Source organism: Pongo pygmaeus, chromosome 19 (genome assembly GCF_028885625.2).
Source record: "Pongo pygmaeus isolate AG05252 chromosome 19, NHGRI_mPonPyg2-v2.0_pri, whole genome shotgun sequence".
NCBI lineage: Eukaryota > Metazoa > Chordata > Mammalia > Primates > Hominidae > Pongo > Pongo pygmaeus.
In genome coordinates, this window is record NC_072392.2 from 8025080 (window position 1) to 8043254 (window position 18175).

The 18175-nt window shown below is 51.7% G+C and overlaps 2 protein-coding genes and 1 non-coding gene across 6 annotated transcripts; all 3 read right to left on the minus strand.

Annotated features, from left to right (window-relative positions):
- Positions 1–213: 213 nt before the first annotated feature.
- VAMP2 (vesicle associated membrane protein 2) lies at positions 214–4090 on the minus strand. The gene is made up of 5 exons (XM_054456747.2): positions 3951–4090; positions 3322–3442; positions 2686–2844; positions 2551–2602; positions 214–1925 (listed from the first exon to the last, which is right to left on the minus strand). Coding segments are annotated over exons 1-5 (351 nt in total). The 5' UTR covers positions 3953–4090; the 3' UTR covers positions 214–1908.
- Positions 4091–13100: 9010 nt separating this feature from the next.
- On the minus strand, positions 13101–16982 carry TMEM107 (transmembrane protein 107). Of its 4 annotated transcripts, none has more exons than XM_054456750.2 (5): positions 16760–16982; positions 16517–16584; positions 16315–16415; positions 15110–15206; positions 13101–14862 (listed from the first exon to the last, which is right to left on the minus strand). In XM_054456750.2, the coding sequence occupies exons 1-5, from the start codon at positions 16844–16846 to the stop codon at positions 14793–14795; spliced, it is 423 nt and encodes a 140-aa protein (XP_054312725.1). In that variant the 5' UTR covers positions 16847–16982; the 3' UTR covers positions 13101–14792. The 4 variants fall into 4 exon arrangements, with proteins under 4 accessions (XP_054312725.1, XP_054312723.1, XP_054312727.1 ...); XM_054456748.2 differs by having other exon boundaries at positions 16315–16433; positions 16760–16974; XM_054456752.2 differs by having other exon boundaries at positions 15131–15206; positions 16760–16965.
- LOC129018486 (U8 small nucleolar RNA) lies at positions 14046–14179 on the minus strand. The gene has a single exon (XR_008495308.1). It is a non-coding gene; the product is annotated as a U8 small nucleolar RNA (small nucleolar RNA).
- Positions 16983–18175: the final 1193 nt, after the last annotated feature.

Here is an 18175-nt window from a genome sequence, read left to right on the forward strand (position 1 = left end):
CTCCTAGTGCCCCCCTGTGGCCACTTTGAGAATCACACTTTGCCCTGCCCAAGGTCAGGGCCTGTTGCAAAGTCCAGTCCATTACCAATGTATCTCTCAACCTTCCTGGTATACCTTCCGATCCAATATTATTCCCATTGGTTAAGAAAAGATCTTATTCTCCCCCCACCAAAAAAAAAGATAGAAAAAATAAAAAAGATCTTAGACAACACCTGGTTACTCATTACACATTTATTGTACATTTTCACAATCTGGATGCGCCACAGAATTGGGGGCATGGGGTGGGGGAAGAGGGGGGCAGGGGACACTGGGATAATATGGGGGGTCTAGAACACAGCACCCCCACCCCCAGCATCTCTCCTACCCTTTCACACCACAGCTTAGATATCCCTGCTCCCCCTCCACACAGAAAACCACAAGTGTGGGGGGAAGAAAGTTTGGGGGCCCCCTCCCGTGGCAGGTTAAGGGACTGTACCCTCAAACCCTTAAAATTGTGCCATTTAAAAAGACAATAGACCCTTCCTCAATCACTTCACCCAATGAGAGGACAGCTCTCTCTGGGCTCAATAGCCCTGGAGAGGGGCGAGCATCCCTGTTTTCCAGCAAGTCCCATACACACATTGGCAGTGACTAGTACCCCCACCCTAAATTCGGGGGGGCAGTCAGAGGAGCTGGGCAGTGATGGGGGCAACACCCCCCAAACTGGGGAGGAAGGTTTTCAGTCCAACCCCCAGCGGGGATGAGGCCAGAGATTTCAGGCAGGAATTGGGGGGATTCTCTGCCCTGCCCCACTCCTCCCCAAGGCAGTGATGACCCCCCCACACACACTGGTAGCCACCCCTCTCAAAAGAGATCAATTGTGGCCAACCCCCAACTCTCCTGGTGGGAGGAGGAGGTGGATCAGGCAGATGGGAGGGAAACCCCATGGGAATGTCAGTTGAGTACCCCACATGAAAACTGGGGAGCAGGAATGTAGGGAGAAACCCCAAGTGGCAGAATTATTGGTCCATCATAACATACTGAACTCCAAGACACTTACATACCAGCTGGGGGAGGGAGAGGAGGGTCCAAGAGGTTTGGAAAATGAGGGTAAGGGAGGCAAACTGGACTAGAGGGGCTAGGAGGAGGCAATGCTGGGGGCCAGAGCAGCTTGGTTCCCCAAAAGCCCAGGCTCCCCACCACCTGCGAGTAATGTCGTGCAAATGAAAATGTGACACAGGAACTAATGGGGACTAACTCCTCAGTAAAAAAAGAAACACAGGTTGAGAGAAGAGTGATGGAACAAAAAGAAATGGAAAGGGATGGCAGTATGTAATGATACGCTAATTAACATGCTGGACGCTCCCAAAGACCTTGGGATTCTTAGGACCAAGTGGGGCCAGTCTCAGAGCCTCCCAGTGAATGCAAAGAAGATGCACCTAAGGAAGCCTGGACAGGTGCTTTTTGTTTTTTGTTTTTTGTTTTTGAGGGCGGGGCAGAGGGAGCATGACGGGGAGAGGGAGGAGGAAAGGGAGGCCTGGGTGGGAGGAAGGATCAGCTAAATCTGAGGGAAGAAGAAGGAAAGGAGAGGGACTATTGCATAGCAGATGCAAATGAAGGGACTTGGGGCTAGTCAGGAAGAAAGGGAAAGGGAAGGAAGGCAAGAGAGAGGAGGTGAAGGGAACCTCAGGAAGGGGTGTTAAGGACAACCGGAAAAATCATCTAGTAATAAAACTACAAACAGACCAAATATATATAATATTATATATGTATAAATAACAGCTGGCTATTTACAGGGGGACACACACACGGACACACACACGCACGGATCCAGGGGAGGGGGTGCTGAAAGATATGGCTGAGAGGTGGAGGAACGGCTGAGGGTTGGGGGAGAGGCCCTTCTCTAGGCAGGGCAGACTCCTCGGGGATTTAAGTGCTGAAGTAAACTGTGGAGAGAGGGGAAGAAGATGAGGAAGAGGGAGAGGGGAGAGAGAGAGAGAGAAAAAAAGAAAGCAGTGTGTCAGGCCTGGCCCTGCTCCAATCCTCCCCACTCCCCAGCTGGCTGACACCCCTACCCCTCTCTTGGACTCAGTTTTTCCATCTACAAAGCAAGGGGCTAGACAGGTAGGTTCTGAGGTCCCTTCCGCTCCATGGTATGGCCTTGAAGCCACAGACCCTAATCCTCTGAGCCTCTGAGACCACAAGCCCTCAAACAATGGGGTGGTTGGCTTCCTGGTCATGTCTCAAGCCCCTGGTCCTTTCCTTTCTCCCACTCCTCAATTCCAGGGTTCTCAGACTGGGCTCTTAGGCCCAAAAGATCCTCAATGGATACACCACCTTTCCTATTTCCAAATGTTAACAAAACTGCCAAGAACCAGGCAAAATGCAGGCTAAATAACATCAAAGTTTTTGGCTCTAGATGAATCAGATGAATCTAGATGAATCAGAATTGCCATTAGCAGCTATATGTGTTTTTGGCTGAAGAGTAAAAACTAGGTTAATGACCTTCAAAACCTAGAATCCACTGGGGAAACCTCTCCAGGGAAAGGGCCCCATTCCCACCCTACTCACCTATGATGATGATGAGGATGATGGCGCAAATCACTCCCAAGATGATCATCATCTGGGGGTGAGAGGAAAGGATCAGTAAGACAAACTATGATACCCCATTCACCCGCCAGTCCTCCTTCCTGTCCCCACCCTTACCTTGAGGTTTTTCCACCAGTATTTGCGCTTGAGCTTGGCTGCACTTGTTTCAAACTGGGAGGCCCCCGCCTGGAGTGCATCTGCACGGTCGTCCAGCTCCGACAGCTTCTGGTCCCGCTCCAGGACCTTGTCCACGTTCACCCTCATGATGTCCACCACCTGGGAGAAGGGCCCACGAGGCAGGGAGGTGTGCCAAGGCCCACCTCAGTGAGGGCAATCCTCATGTGCCCACCGTGCCACACATGGAACATGCACCCTGATGCTGCCAGGTTAACATGCCAAGGACACACAGAACATGCCTAGCACACCTGGGGACATGCAAGGAGCACACATCAGGGGCATGCTGGTGACATCTCAGATGTCATAGCAACACCCTCCCTCTATGGAGGCTCAGGCGCTCTGTCCATCATCAGAGCACACCTGCCCAGGCTGGCACACCCCAGGCTAGCAAAGCTGATTAACACCCCAGCGCCCTTCCAAGTGCGTGCTGACAGGGAGACAGGGATGGGGCATGGTATCTTTGTCCGTAAACCCACAGGCGTGAACTGTCATCACTCCCAAACCAACATGGGCCCCTACACCTATACGCCAACCCCCAGGGTCCTTCCTACTGCTTTTGACTCCCCCCACACTCACCTCATCCACCTGGGCCTGGGTCTGCTGCAGTCTCCTGTTACTGGTGAGGTTTGGAGGGGGTGCAGGGGGACCACCCTCCCCAGCCGGGGCGGCAGGGGGGGCCGTGGCAGCGGTAGCAGACCTGAGGAGCAGGGACGGATTAAGACCCAGGGCCTGCAGCCTCCCGGCCCCGCGGCCAGGGCTCCGCCCATCCACCTGTCCATCCTCGTCCCTCCAGTCCTCCTTTTCGGGAGGAAGGCCACCCGATGGAAACCCTGGTCTCGGTCCAGCCCCACCGCCGATGAGCTGCGTGACCTTGAGCGAGACCCCCCCGGCCTCAGTTTCCCCGCCTGTCAAATGAGGGCGACCTCACAGATGCGATCCGGGTCGACCCGAAAAGACAGGCGGCCGCGGTGACAGGGGCGGGGCGGGGCAGGAGGACACGGGGTCCGCTCCTTCCCGCGGCCATTGCCCAAGCCGGCCAGCCCGGGACGCGGGGCTCCTCGGCCGCCCGCGCGCAGTCACCGGCTTGGGCCTGGCCCCGGGGCGCGGGGAACGCGGGAGAGACCCCGGTCACTCCCCACGGCCGGTTGCCAAGGGCGGCGGCCGGCGCAGGGAAGCGCGGTGAGGGTGGCGGGCGGCCGACTCACATGGCGGGGGCAGCGGGCGGAGGACTTGGCAGCGGCAGTGATGGCGGCGGCTCGCGCTGGCTCCGACTGGCGCTGGCTGCCCGGGACGGAAAGATGGCGGCCGCGCGTCACCCGCATCCGGGCACTGCGGGCGGGGGCGGGGCGCCGCGGGCGACGCGTCGGGAGCGGGGCCGCGGGGGCGGGGCGCTGCGGGGCGGGGGTCGTGCCGGGCAGGACCACGGGCCCCGCGCCACCGTGCCCCCCGGCAGCTCCCTCGGCACTCGCGGGACCCCAAGGCGGGCTGCTGCGGCTTCCCCAAACCCACCGCCACCCCACCCTGTCTGACCACAGCCGCCCCCAAACCGCCTGCCACCTGCCCCTTAGGGCACACCGCAGCCTGGCCCTACACCTAACCCCCAGACCACTCCCTCAATCGTGAACCCAGTAAACCAGCCCCCACCCCACACAGCCCAAGGTCTTGCCCCGCGCCCAGGTCCCAGCACCTAGCGACCCGCCTTCAGCACTTGGAATGGGCTGGAGTTGGGAAATCAGAGAGAGCCAGTGCAGGTGCTGGGGCAATACCCAGAGCGGGGACCCTGCTGCTAGGGTGGAGAGGCGTAGGGGAGGTTGGTCCCAACCCATCACCGCTGGTGGATGTCTCAGAGGAAGCCTAGGGTCCCTGGCCACTGGGTAGGAGGGTAGGAAGAAAAGATGAGGCAGGCTCTTCCCGCCCAAACAAGTCCAGGAGGGGGAGGACGGGGGAGTGTCTACAGGGTGTGGGGAGGGGGCTGCCCCGCCTCACGATTAAGGTTCAGACTAGGGGTACTTAACAGCTGGAGCAGGCCCGACTGAGGTGGGGTGAGCTGAGGACCCCGAGGAGGAGAGCACAAGGCTGCCGGGAGTGATGGGGGCAGGGGCTGCTTCACGTGGTGGCTGCTGACTGGCCAAGACCTAGCTTTGCCCCACTTGGGTCAGCGACCCCGACTGCAGGAAAGGGCTCAGGCTTTGGTCCCAGGCACAGGGAGGGCCTGGGCCAAAAAAAAAAAAAACCTTTTTTTCTTTTTCTCTCATTTTATTTTCTTTAGTAGTAGGCACAGTGGGCACAGGTTACAAGGTGCTGCTTTACATGTGTATTCGCCTCGCAGGTGTGACCTTGGACAGTTGCCCCCCTCTCTCTGGACCCCAAATACATTGCATATGCAGATACTAAATCCATATTTGTTAAATGGCTTGATGTGGATAACATAGGAGATTATCCCTGGCTGGTCTCCATTAGGCCCTCTAAGCACACCCAGCAGCTGTATACACTCCCACCCAGCTTGTCAGAGAAGATGGGACCAGGGGAGCTGTCGCTCTGGTGGAGTGCAGGGGGTCAAAGCAAGCCTCAAGGGTGCAGGAGGCATTTTAGGCGAGGCCCTTTGGCCCTGGGGTGGGGGTGCTTACTACATCCCTGGAAGGTGCAGGGAGGCTGATGGCCTTGATCTCTAAGACAAACAGGAACCAGCTTCCTCCCTCCCCCGCCCCGGCTTCCCAGGGCTTCTGGGTGTGAGATCCTCCCCCACTGCAGTGCCCCACGCCCTCCCCACAGAAGCCCGGAGACTGGCTCTGTCACCAGAGGTGTCATTTCCCAGCTGTCTGGGGGAGGTGAGTGAGCAGGGAATGTGTGTGCTGGGTGTGGGAACTCAGCCCAATCTAAGAGAAGATACTCTTGGCTTCCTCCCCCTCAGAGGAGCAGCCGCGTCCCTGGTCCTTGTGCACTGACAGTCCCGGGTGGCTCAGCCTATGTGATGAGAAAGAAAAGAGCAGCTTCCATGGGGGTCTCAGATCATGCTATGAGATGCTGGCTCCTGCTTTTTGGTCTTGAGATGATTCCTCTTTGTAGTCAGAGAACAAAGATGCCAAATTCCAGCCTTTTAAGTTCAAAACCCTCAGTGTCTGTCAGGGTATAAATAAGACAGGGAGGATTGGAAGAGGCAGGCACAGGAAGCCCTTCCGCCCCCAGTTGGACACCCTGCACTAACTGAGGGGAGCCTAGTGCAGAGCCAGGCAAGACATTTGATGCTGGTTTGGGGGTGATGTGGAAGGGACAGAGCCCCAGATACACGGTCAAGGCCAGGGGTCGTGCTATTGCTATTGGATCGAGGGGGCGGCAGCAGCAGAGTAGAAATGAGGGCATGTGTGACCCACGGAGATGAAGGGCCCAGGAGGATTCATCTCAGAAAGAGGACTCTCATCCAGCAGCCCCTTCCCACCCCACCCCACCTAGGCTGTGGCTCAGAGGAACTCCCCAAATTTAGATCAGTGGCGGAGGTGGGAGAAGGAGTGGGATGACGGAGTTCACCTGGAAGTGACTGAGAGAATGTTTTCTGCAGGCAGGTGGAATGGAGACCCAAATAGAGGTAAGTTGAATAATAGAAAAATAATGTATTTGCATAACTCAGATTTGGCTTCTACATGTACCGGCTGCGGGAATTGGCCGATGAATTTCTAGGGTACACCCCCAAGACTCATTCAAAGGATTTAGGGGTTCAAGGTGATTGTGATGTAGGCAACAGAGACCACACTTTTTTTTTTTTTCTTTTTTTGAGACGGTGTCTCTGTCTGTCGCCCAGGCTGGAGTGCAGTGGTGCGATCTCTGCTCACTGCAAGCTCCGCCCCCCGGGTTCACGCCACTCTCCTGCCTCAGCCTCCCGAGTAGCTGGGATTACAGGCGTGAGAATGGCGTGAACCCGGGAGGCGGAGCTTGCAGTGAGCCGAGATCGTGCCACTGCACTCCAGCCTGGGCTACAGAAAGACTCCGTCTCAAAAAAAAAAAAAAAGAAAGAAAGGAGCTGGGTCGTTCCCACACTGACTCATGAACTTGCTTCATCCACATGAATCAAACCTGACTGAACTTTTAATTTCAGAGGCCTGTGTGTCCCTCAGTGCAGCTTGTGAAGTAAAGGCCTTCTAATGAGTAATAGAAAGGTTAGCCCTCCACCATTGCAATCAGCTGTGACGTCTGGTGAACCCTCCAGGCCAGAAGGTTCTCAGAGCTCCCTGTCCAGCTCTGGGCTCCTGGAAGGAGGGGACACTCCAGGGACCCACTGTGTGCCAGACAGTTGGCATGGATTGCCACATGTGCTCAATTTGTTTTTATTTTTACTTATTTTTGAGATGAAGTCTCACTCTTTCACCAGGCTGCAGTGCAGTGGCGCGATCTCGGCTCACTGCAACCTCTGCCTCCCGGGTTCAAGATATCCTCCTGCCTCAGCCTCCCAAGTCCCTGGGATTACAGGCGTCCGCCACCATGCCTGGCTAATTTTTCTATTTTTAGTAGAGACAGGGTTGCGCCATGTTGGCCAGGCTGGTCTCAAACTCCTGACTTCAGGTGATCCGCCCACCTTGGCCTCCTGAAGTTCTGGGATTACAGGTGTGAGCCACCATGCCCGGCCTTTTAAATTATTTTTTTTGAGGCAGTCTCCCTCTGTCACCCAAGCTGGAGTGCAGTGGCACAAGCTTGGCTCACTACAACCTCTGCTAATTTTTCTGTTTTTAGTAGAGACAGGGTTACGCCATGTTGGCCAGGCTGGTCTCAAACTCCTGACTTCAGGTGATCTGCCGACCTTGACCGCCCGAAGTGTTGGGATTACAGGCGTGAGCCAATGCACCCGGTCAAGAATGTGTCTCTTTTTGTATTAAAGCATAATATAAACACATAAAGTGGTATCTTTTTAATATGTGAAGTTCTCTCTGAACAAGTACCAAGCACAGTGCCAGGGACGAGGCAGGCAAATGAATAATAAACTATGGTGAGTGCATAGCAGGCAGATAGACTGCTAATGGGAAGGATGGGTTTGGGCAGGACCTATGTGCCCAGTATTCTATAGAAGGACAGTCCTAGTTGGGCTGGTGAAGCACTGATCACTTTTTACTGGTTCGACCAGGGAACCAGCCAGCAGAGCAGGCCCAGGCCCCTGGCCACTGGGAAGCAGGGCAGTGTGGGTGGTGGGGGTGCCACATACCAGAGCCCTATATGGGTGGGAGAAGACATAGGCAGATCAGAGTCTCCTGGGATTGGGTGCGTGAAAGGACTCCTGGTTCCAGTCCCTCACTCTCCAACCCTCCATTCATTAGAGATTCACTGGGTTTAACAAGCTCCTCTTGTTTTGAAAGGGGGAGGAATTCTCCTCCAGATAGAGAGGTTGTCAAGAACCCACATCCTTTTTATTTATTTATTTATTTATTTTTGAGACGGAGTCTCACTCTGTTCCCCAGGCTGGAGTGCAGCGGTGCCATCTTCCGCCTCCTGGGTTCAAACAATTCTCCTGCCTCAGCCTCCTGAGTAGCTGGGATTACAGGCGCCTGCCATTAATCCCAGCTGATTTTTGTATTTTTAGCAGAGACAGGGTTTCACCATGTTGGGCAGGCTGGTCTCGGACTCCTGATCTCAGGTGATCCACCTGCCTCGGCCTCCCAAAGTGCCGGGATTACAGGTATGAGCCACTGCACCTGGCTGACATCTTATTACCCTCCATATTACACGCCAAGCCCAGAGCCTGGCAGGTAGCAGGTGTTCAATAAACATTTGTTTAATTGAGTCAACTGATTTGGCCTAACAGCCAGGGACTTGGGTTCCAGTCCCAGCTTTCCCACTCCGCATGGTGTCCTGGAGCAAATGCCTTTCTCCTGGGGCCTCATTTTTCTCATTTGTTAAATGAGGGCTCTTTCATTCTACAATGCCAGGCATTGTGCTGGTATCAGAAGCTACAATAATAAACACAAAGAGAGATTGTTAAAACAGCATGATCTTTGCTGTGATGGACTTAATGACCAAGACACTTGCCAACCCTCCTCAAACAGATTAAACCAAAAAAGAAGAATCTTGTAACTAGAACACAGCTAGAAACAGCAGGATCCAGGTCTTCAAAAGATGCCATTGGGGATCTGTCTCTCTGTTCTTCAGCTATGCTTGCCTCTGGTATAGCTTCATTTCCACACAGGCAACATAAGCAGCTGCAGGCTCACATTTGTTTAAAATGTTATAGTTTTATATATATTTATATCTAGTTTATAGAGATGGGGGTCTCACCATGTTTTCCAAGCTGGTCTCAAACTTCTGGCCTCAAGTGATCCTCTGGCCTTAGCCCCCTAAAGTGCTGGGATTATAGGTGTGAGCTACCATGCCCGGCCCCAAAAATGTTACAGTTTTTAAATTTTTATTTGTTTTTTCAGAGACATGGTCTCACTCTGTCACCCAGGAGGGAGTGCAGTGGCACAATCAAAGCTCACTGCAGCCTCGAACTCCTGGGCTCAAGTAATCCTCCCACCTTAGCCTCCCAAGTAGCTGGGATCACAGGCGGAGACCACCACATCCACATCCAGCTAATTTTTACAATTTTTTGTAGAGATGGGGGTCTCATTATGTTGCCTAGGCTGGTCTCACACTCCTGGGCTCAAACAGTCCTCCTGCCTTGGCCTACCAAAGTTCTGGGATTACAAGTGTGAGCCACTGCACTCAACCTTGTATATTAAACACACACACGAACACACACACACACACAATTTATCTTCAAAATTTCAAAAGTTCAAAAGAGTATGTGCAGAAAGTTTCTCCCCCACCCTGTATCCCAGCCACTCAATCTGCTTTCTCACAACAGCCAATACTCCCGGTTGCCTGCGCCTCCTTTCAGAGATGGTCCATGCATATGTAAGCAATCGTGTTTGTAGTTTTCCTCTTTTTTACACCAGTGGAAGCAAACTACATGCACTTTTCTGCACCTTGCTTTTGTCACTTAATGTATCTTGTATATTGTACCATTATACTGCATAAAATTCACTTTCTTCTGGTGGCATAGTATTCCACAGTATGGATGTATAAGAATGTAACCAATCCCCTACGGACAGACATTTAGGTTGTTTCTAGCCTTTTGCCAATACAAGCAGAGGTGCAAAGAATATCCTACACATTCCCCTTTCAACTGTGTGCAAATATGTAGGGCTAATTCTTAGACATGAAAATACTAGTCAGGTGTGGTAGCTCACACCTGTATTCCCAGCTACTTGGGAGGCTGCGGTGGGAGGCTCACTTTAGCCTAGGATTTCCAAGGCTTCAGTGAGCCATGATCATGTCACTGCACTCCAACCTGGGCAACAGAGTGAGACCCTGTCTCAAAAACAATAAACATAACAAAAATAAATCCTAGGTCAAAGGAATAGGTGTTTGTGATTTTGATTTTCATGGGAATTGCTAAATTGCTCTCCATAGATGTGTTACCAGCTTTTACTCTCACCAACAAATAGGCAACGCCTGTTTGCCCACACCCCCTCCAACACTCTATGAAATTTTTTGGTGATTACAAATATGCAAAGTTGAAACATGATCTGCATTTCTCATTTATGAATGAGGTTAGGCACCTTTTCATATAGTTGAGAGTTTTTTGTATTTCCTTACCAGTGAAATTTCTGTAGAAATGTTTTGTACAGTTTTATTGGGTTATTGGTATTTATCTTGTAAATTTGTAGACTTATATATGTCAAAATTAGTCCTTTCTCTGCAATATGAATTTAAAATATTCCCCCTAGATTATCATCTATTCTTTAACTTTTGCTTATGATTTTTTTTACTATGCATAGTTTTAACATTCTAATATATATTTAAGTGTGTGTTTTCATTTATGCCTTCAGTGTTTTATTACCATACTTTGAGACTTCAAGACCAGCCTGGGCAACAAAGCGAGACCCCGTCACTACAAAAAAGTTAAAAAATTAGCTGGGTGTGTTTTTATCCGCCTGTGGTCCCAGTTACTCCGGAGGCAGAAGTGGGAGGATTGTTTGAGCCCAGAAGGTCAAGGCTGCAGTGAGCTGTGAAGGCAACACTGCACTCCAACCTGGGTGACAGAGTAAGACTCTGCCTCAAAACAAAACAAAACAAAAAAAGCCATCAAAATTAGCCAGTAGTGGCAGTGGGTGCTTGTAATCCCAGCTACTAGGGAGGCTGAGGTGGGAGGATCGCTTGAGCCTGGGGCAGCTGAGGCTGCAGTGAGCTATGATCATGCCGCTGCACTCCTGCCTGAGCCACAGGGCAAGACCCTGTCTCAAAAATAATAATAGGGCTAAGCAGGGTGGCTCACATCTGTAATCCCAGCACTTTGGGAGACTGAGGTGGGCAGATCACCTGAGGTCAGGAGTTCGAGACCAGCCTGGCCAACATGGTGAACCTCCCCCCAACCCCTGTCTCTTCTACAAATACAAAAATTAGCCAGGTGTGGTGGCACGCACTTGTAATCCCAGCTACTTGGGAGGCTGAGGCAGGATAATCACTTGAACCTGGGACGCAGAGGTTGCAGTGGGCCGAGATCACGCCATTGCACTTCAGCCAGGGCGACAGAGGGAGACTCCATCTCAAAAAAAAAAAAAACAAAAAAAACAGAGGGGAGGGGATGGGAGATCAGCCGGGCGTGGCAGCATATGTCTGTAGTCCCAGCTACTTGGGAGGCTAAGGCAGGGGAATCGCTTGAACACGGGAGGCGGAGGTTGCAGTGAGTCGAGATCGCACCACTGTGCTCCAGCCTGGCGACAGAGCAAGACTCCGTCTCAAAAAGAAAAAAAAAAATTAAGTTATTCAAAATATAAAGGTTAAAAGTTCCAAGATTTATTTGAATACTTTTATGCCTTTTTTTTTTTTTTTTTTTTTTTTTTTTAAGACAGAGACTCCCTCTGTCACCCAGGCTGAAGGGCAGTGGCGCGATCTCGGCTCACTGCAACCTCCGTCTCCCGGGTTCAAGCGATTCTCCTGCCTCAGCCTCTCGAGTAGCTAAGATTATAGGCACACGCCACCAGGGCTGACTAATTTTTGTATTTTTAGTAGAGACGGGGTTTCACCATGCTGGCTAGGCTGTTCTCGAACTCCTGACCTCAGGTGATCTGCCCACCTCGGCCTCCCAAAGTGCTGAAATTAAAGGCATGAGCCACCGCGCCCAGGCTAATTATTGTATTTTATAGCATGCTTTTATTTCCAGGAAGAGTCCAGGCTTCTCTTTTCCCAAAAGTTCCAGCAATAGTCTTGTTGTCAAGGTTTATGCTTGAAGCAATCACCGCGCCCAGGAAAACACAATGAGCCTAGAGAGGAATGGAAGCGAGTGGCTGTCAGCCTCTTCCTCACCACGCCGACTAACAATAAGGGAGGGTCTCCCAAAAGAAAATGGTGGTGCTGCCGGGCGCAGTGGCTCACGCCTGTAATCCCAGCACTTTGGGAGGCCGACGCTGGCGGATCACAAGGTCAGGAGATCGAGACCAGCCTGACCAACATGGTGAAACCTCGTCTCTACTAAAAATACAAAAATTAGCCGGGCGTGGTGGCGCGCGCCTGTGATCCCAGCTACTCAAGAGGCTGAGGCAGGAGAATCGCTTGAACCCGAGAGGCCGAGGTTGCAGTGAGCCGAGATTGCGTCATCGCACTCCAGCCTGGGCGACAGAGCGAGACTCCGTCTCAAAAAAAGAAAAAAAAAAAAAAAAAAAAGAAAAAGAAAAGAAAGAAAGAAAGAAAAAGAAAAGAAAAAAAGAAAATGGTGGTGCTATTACCAGAAAGAAAGGATGGATACTGAACTGGCAAAAACAGATGTCCACTATGATGGGAGAATCCTAAGACCCAATCAACTCAGGGAAAAGACACTGAGCAGTTATCACAGGCCTGACACTCTGCCTCTGCTACCCTTCTCGCCTGACAGACAGCAGTGGCCGGCGCCTGTAATCCCAGCTACTCAGGAGGCTGAGGCAGGAGAATCGCTTGAACCAGGGAGGCGGAGGTTGCAGATCGCGCCACTACACTATAGCCTGGGCGACAGAGCAAGACTCCATCTCAAAAAAAAAAAAAAAAAAAGTGTGAGTGTGGATGAAGGAACTGAGGCAGAAAGAGGAAAAGTGACCTCCTGCCCATCACACGGCCAAAAAAGAGAAAAAACCGCACTGGGACCCCGGCAGGCAGTCTGGCTGCAGAGCTTGTTCCTGTAGTCCTGGCCCTAGGCTGGGGCTCACATAAGTGAGCTGAGATCTGGAAACCAGCAGCATCTAGTTGATGTTTGAAAACAAGAGATGGATGACGTCACCCGAGGAGTAGTGATCACCAGCACTTATGGAGCAAGCAGAAGAGACAACCCAGTATTATGTCCCCAGTAACTGACACACTGCAGGTACTCAATAAGTATTTATTGAATGAATGTAAGAAGGAACAACCAGAACAGTATAATAGTAGGCAAACCAGGTGAACCATTGTTTCAAAACTAAGGGAGAAAAAAGTGCAAAAGAGGGGAGTGGGCGAAACCCGGTGGCTCATGCCTGTACTCCTAGCACTTTAGGAGGCCTAGAGGCCTAGTGGGGAGGACGGCTTGAGCCCAGGAGTTTGGGACCAGCTTGGGCAACACAGTGAGACCCTGTCTCTATAGAAAATTTTAAAACAACCAGGTGTGGTGCTGCTCACCTGTAGTCCCAGCTACTTGGGAGGCTGATGCAGGAGGATCATCTGAGCCTGGGAGTTCGAGGCTGCAGTGAGCCATGATCCCACCACTGCACACTGCACTCTAGCCTGGGCAACAGAGTGAGACTGAAAAAAAAAGGGGGGGTGGTCAACATACCATATGCTGAAGAGAGGTCAATCTCAAGTCTGAAAAGTGACTCTGGATTTGGGAAGAAGTCATTGGTGATGATCAGTTTCTTGGGGGTGTACTGGTAGATTTTTAACAACCAACTCTCCAAAAACTAATATATCCATGTATATACATCTGCGCCGTGCACTCCTGCCTTGGCAACAGACCAAAACCCTACCTCAAAGAAAAAAAAATAGTTCCTATTGAATATCATCCTGAGGGCAACCACCCTGTGCACAAGACTACAGATACTTACTCCTGAAAAGTGAGCGTTAAAGTTATCAAACGACAAAGAACAATGACTCTATTTACATTATTTCACTGCCTAAATTCCAGAAAGCAACAAAAACCAAATCACAGTTTTCAAGAACAAACAAATTTAGTAAGGTTGTAAAATAAACAAATACTAAATTATTACAAACAGAAAATCATAACTATGTCCACAGAACTATAACAGTCGATAAGACACAACAGAAAGTGATCGTCAGGAAGAATCAGATAGGAGCAATCAGGGTGTTGCAAGTCCTGATTACGCAGAGACGTTAATCACGTTTCATGCATCTCCAATCATCATATTCTAATCTGCCCTCCAAAGGAGGAACAGGTAAGGATTATCCCACCTGACGATAACCGTAAACTGCCGACATTCCGCACTCAGTGAAAAAGACTCCGTTACAAGCTAGGGTGAGTTTATAACGCGTTGGTATGACCAATCCTACTATTTAGCGTCCTTCCAGTTGTTTTGCCATATTTGCTTGCACATTAAAAAAATTTTTTTTTCATTCGGCTGCCGAAAAGGAATAAATTACTTCTTCCCAGAATGCTCCGATCAGTTACGTGCTGGACGTTCTAACTGTACGCACTTTCTATTTACATATCTCCGCCCACTCCCTTCCGCCAGGCACCTACCGTAATAACCAAAATAGAAGCGATACCAAGTATCTTACGGTCTGCAGGACTAGAAAACAGCGTTGTTTTTTTTTCTTCAGTAGTTTAGCCATCTCAGTTGTCCCCTAAAACTGTATATAAGTCTTAATCTTACTACAAAACATATTTTATTACAAAGCACTAAATACAATGCGGATAATCCCAGACTCAAGACGTAATTATTCCAACACATATCCTCCAGCAGAAGCAGTTTCCGAGGGGAGAACCGAAGCCTATGCCTTCCTTCTTCCAGGAATACGAAGCGGCCCTTGCCCCTGTAGCCTTCGTCCTTAGGTTCCCGTCATGAAGGTGATCAGAAGGGTTTCTTTTTCAGCCCAAAGACGGTGACGAATAAAGCCATTTCAGTGACAGCTGGAAGGGCACTACCAAGGCAAGTGGTAGATTCAGAAACCCTTTCAATATAAATATCCAAATCTCCAAACCAGAGACCCCACCTCTGAAAGTGTAGGGCAGGTGGCATGGGGGGTAGGGGATGAAACTTTAAAAGACTACAGGATGTTGAGTGGATCTGGTATCTCACACATGGAGGAAAGGGCTGGGTAGGAGAAAAACCTTCAGGTTTAGGGCCAACCTTCCTCCCTCATCCCCAAATATTGGATGCTACCACACCTGCAGAAGACAAAAATGTACCAATACGTAGTGCACTCCCAACGCTCGAATATGAAGAAGGACAGGGCCACGGATGCACTACAGTGAGCCCCAATGGCTTGGGAAGGCACCAGATTAAGGAAAAGTCTTTGGATCGACAGACAGTGATGGGTCAGAAAAGGCCAGTGGTGGGGCTGGCATCTGCATTCAGGTTCATCCCTTGCTCCCTCACCATGTTTCAAGGGCTAGAGTCAGCAGCCCTGACTTCTGAATTTTAGGACAGTCATGTGAGGAGAGACCAGAAGTGACTGCACAGATCGGACCTCAGGCTACCCTACCTCTTATCTATGGGCCAGCCTGGATCCTTCAGATGAGAGGTAAGAGTAGGCTCTCCTTCTGCTATGCCACAAAGGAGTGCTGACAGCGACTTAATATGCGCTGGAATCAGCCTCCAGTGTCCTGGTCCTCCTGGTCCACAATTCTCTGACCCACGTGCCTCATCTCCGTTGCCTCTTCTGAGTTCCCACTGTGCTTTATATCTTTTGTTTGTTTTTTGACAGAGTCTTGCTCTGTCACCCTGGCTGGAGTGCAGTGGCACCACCTCAGCTCACTGCAACCTCTGCCTCCCGGGTTCAAGCAATTCTCCTTCCTCAGCCTCCTGAGTGGCTAGGATTACAGGAGTGCGCCACCACGCCCAACTAATTTTTGTATTTTTAGTAGAGACGGGGGTTTCACCATGTTGGTCAGGATGGTCTCGAACTCCTGACCTCAGGTGGTCCACCTGCCTCGGCCTCCCAAAGTGCTGGGATTACAGGCGTAAGCCATCGCGCCCTGCCTGTGCTTTCCATCTTCACACACTTCTATAGCACAGTGCTTATCACACTGAATTAGAGATTTGTATCTACCTCCTCCTCACGGTAAAAAGAAACGGTGGGGTTTTTATTATTACTATTATTTTTGTAGACATGGGGTCTCACTATGTTGCCTCCTGCCTGCGCCTCCCACAGTGCTGGGATTACAGACGTGAGCCAACATGCCTGGCCAAAAACTGTATTTTACTCTCATTTTGGGATTTTAAGTGCCTAGTAAACAGCAGGATTTAGCACATGGTTGAAGATCTTTGAACTGGAGGGATTGGCTATAGCAGACACTATTGTGTCAGGTGGCTGAAGGGAGTCCTGATAGAAGTGGGTCGTGTGGGAAAGGTGGGCAGGCAGAAAGGATACAGATGAGGCTCTGGGTGCTGTTGAACATGGAGACTCCTGAGAGGAAACCGGCCAGCTCCACTGCAAAGAGGCCCAGGGTGACAGAGAGCGCGGCCACCAGCCTGCAGAGAGGAAGTGGACTGGCCCAGGCCTTTGGACTTCTTCTAAGACCCCTCCACTCCCACCACCTCTTCGTTCTGGCCACCCCGTCCCAAGAGCTCACTGAATATCCTGCTTGTCATACTCCTCGGGGGTGAACGTGAGAGGCAGGCAGGCCTGTATGTTGCTGTCCTGGGAGCAGGGCAGAGAGGAAGAGAAGTGAAAAAGGGGCAGGCTGCAGGGCAGGCCTGGGGGCGGCGGGAAACAAGAAAACCCAAGTGGGTAAGACGCTGGGAGGGGGCAGGGTGGGACTAGGACCACTCCGAGATGGGAATGGTGGCGGACTGAGTGCAGCCGTGGGTCTTACCCGGGACCAGAATAAGGTGATGACGACCACCAGATGCGCCAGGAGCGTCAGGAAGCGAGACGGCACGAGCCCTGAGACCCGGCCCATGGCCCTCGGGGATAAGGGCGGCGGTCTCTGAGGCTGGAAGTTCAGAGACAGCGGCTCCTGAAGTCTCCCCGCAAGCGGACAAATCTAGACGAACGCCTCCTTCCCGCCTGCTCAGGCACCGCCCAGTTGCCTTGGTAACCGCGTACGCGGGCGCGCCGCCGCGTTCTCGGAAAACCTCGCGAGAGCAGTACATTCTCCCGCTGCTGCGGGTCTCTCAGGGCCAGCGAAGGTCAGGGGTACCCGAAGGCGCTTCTAACCTAACGGCTGGGTACCCGCGCGCAGCCAGGCCCTTTGCTCCTCAGAGGGTGCTAGGTGGCACAGCCCCGCAGCCCCCGATCTGGCCACGCAGGGCCGACGAACGGAAACCCACCCTGGCCTAGCTTGGGGACACCGCTGCTTCCGCGGTTGCCCACGCCGGGAGCGGCCCCCAGCCCCAGCTACACTGCCCAGTTGTGGATCACTTGAGACCGCTGCCACCGCCACGCCGGTCTGAGTTCCCCGCCATGCCGAAGACTCAGACCTGCTCCCCTTCCCCTCCTCCGCATGCCTTTAGCTTCCCACCAAGCTGGGCCTGAGAAACAAGGGACCCGAACCTGGAGAGGCTGGTGTTCCTGGACTGCTCGGCAGTCACAGATTGTCACGGAGCCCCTGGTTGTCTGAGGACCCCAGGCCTGAACCTTCCTTGAGGAAGACTGATTTCTCTCAGACTACTTTGCTCAGTTTGGTGAGGGATTTGCAGAGTGCAAAAAATGGCCAGCGTCCTTAAACTAGCATGGGGATAAGAGCAGAGCAAGGTGGCTGGAAAGGGTGGGAGTGGACGAAGGGAATGGGACAGTCCCTGCGTCTCTGGGAAGCTTGGAACCGGCTGGAAGGGAAACTCAACTCAGATTTCTTTGTCTCTTGGAGGTGCTGGGCCTCCGACATTGCCCAGCTACAGTCCAAGAAGCTCTTATCATCGGCGACCTCATGACCTTTGGGCCTCATCGCAGGTCCCTGCAGATCTGAAAGTTCTTTAATTGCTGAGTCAGGTCCCATCCTCAAGGAACCTCCCCGCCCATCTCCCAGGAGAACAATCTCTTCCTACTCCCCACTCCCCATCTCAGTGCTTTTAGCCAGTTTAAACTACAAGCCCAAGAGGCATTTCTCATTCCTTCAACAAATATTTTTATGTTTATTGATTACCTAGTAAGGGTATTCTAGTCAGGGAGATCAACAACAGACATGCAAACAAATAAATCCGTAAGATAATAGGTGCTACAAACAGGGAAACGCGGGCTGGGCACTGTGGCTCACACCTGTAATCCCAGCGCTTTAGGAGGCCTAGGAGGG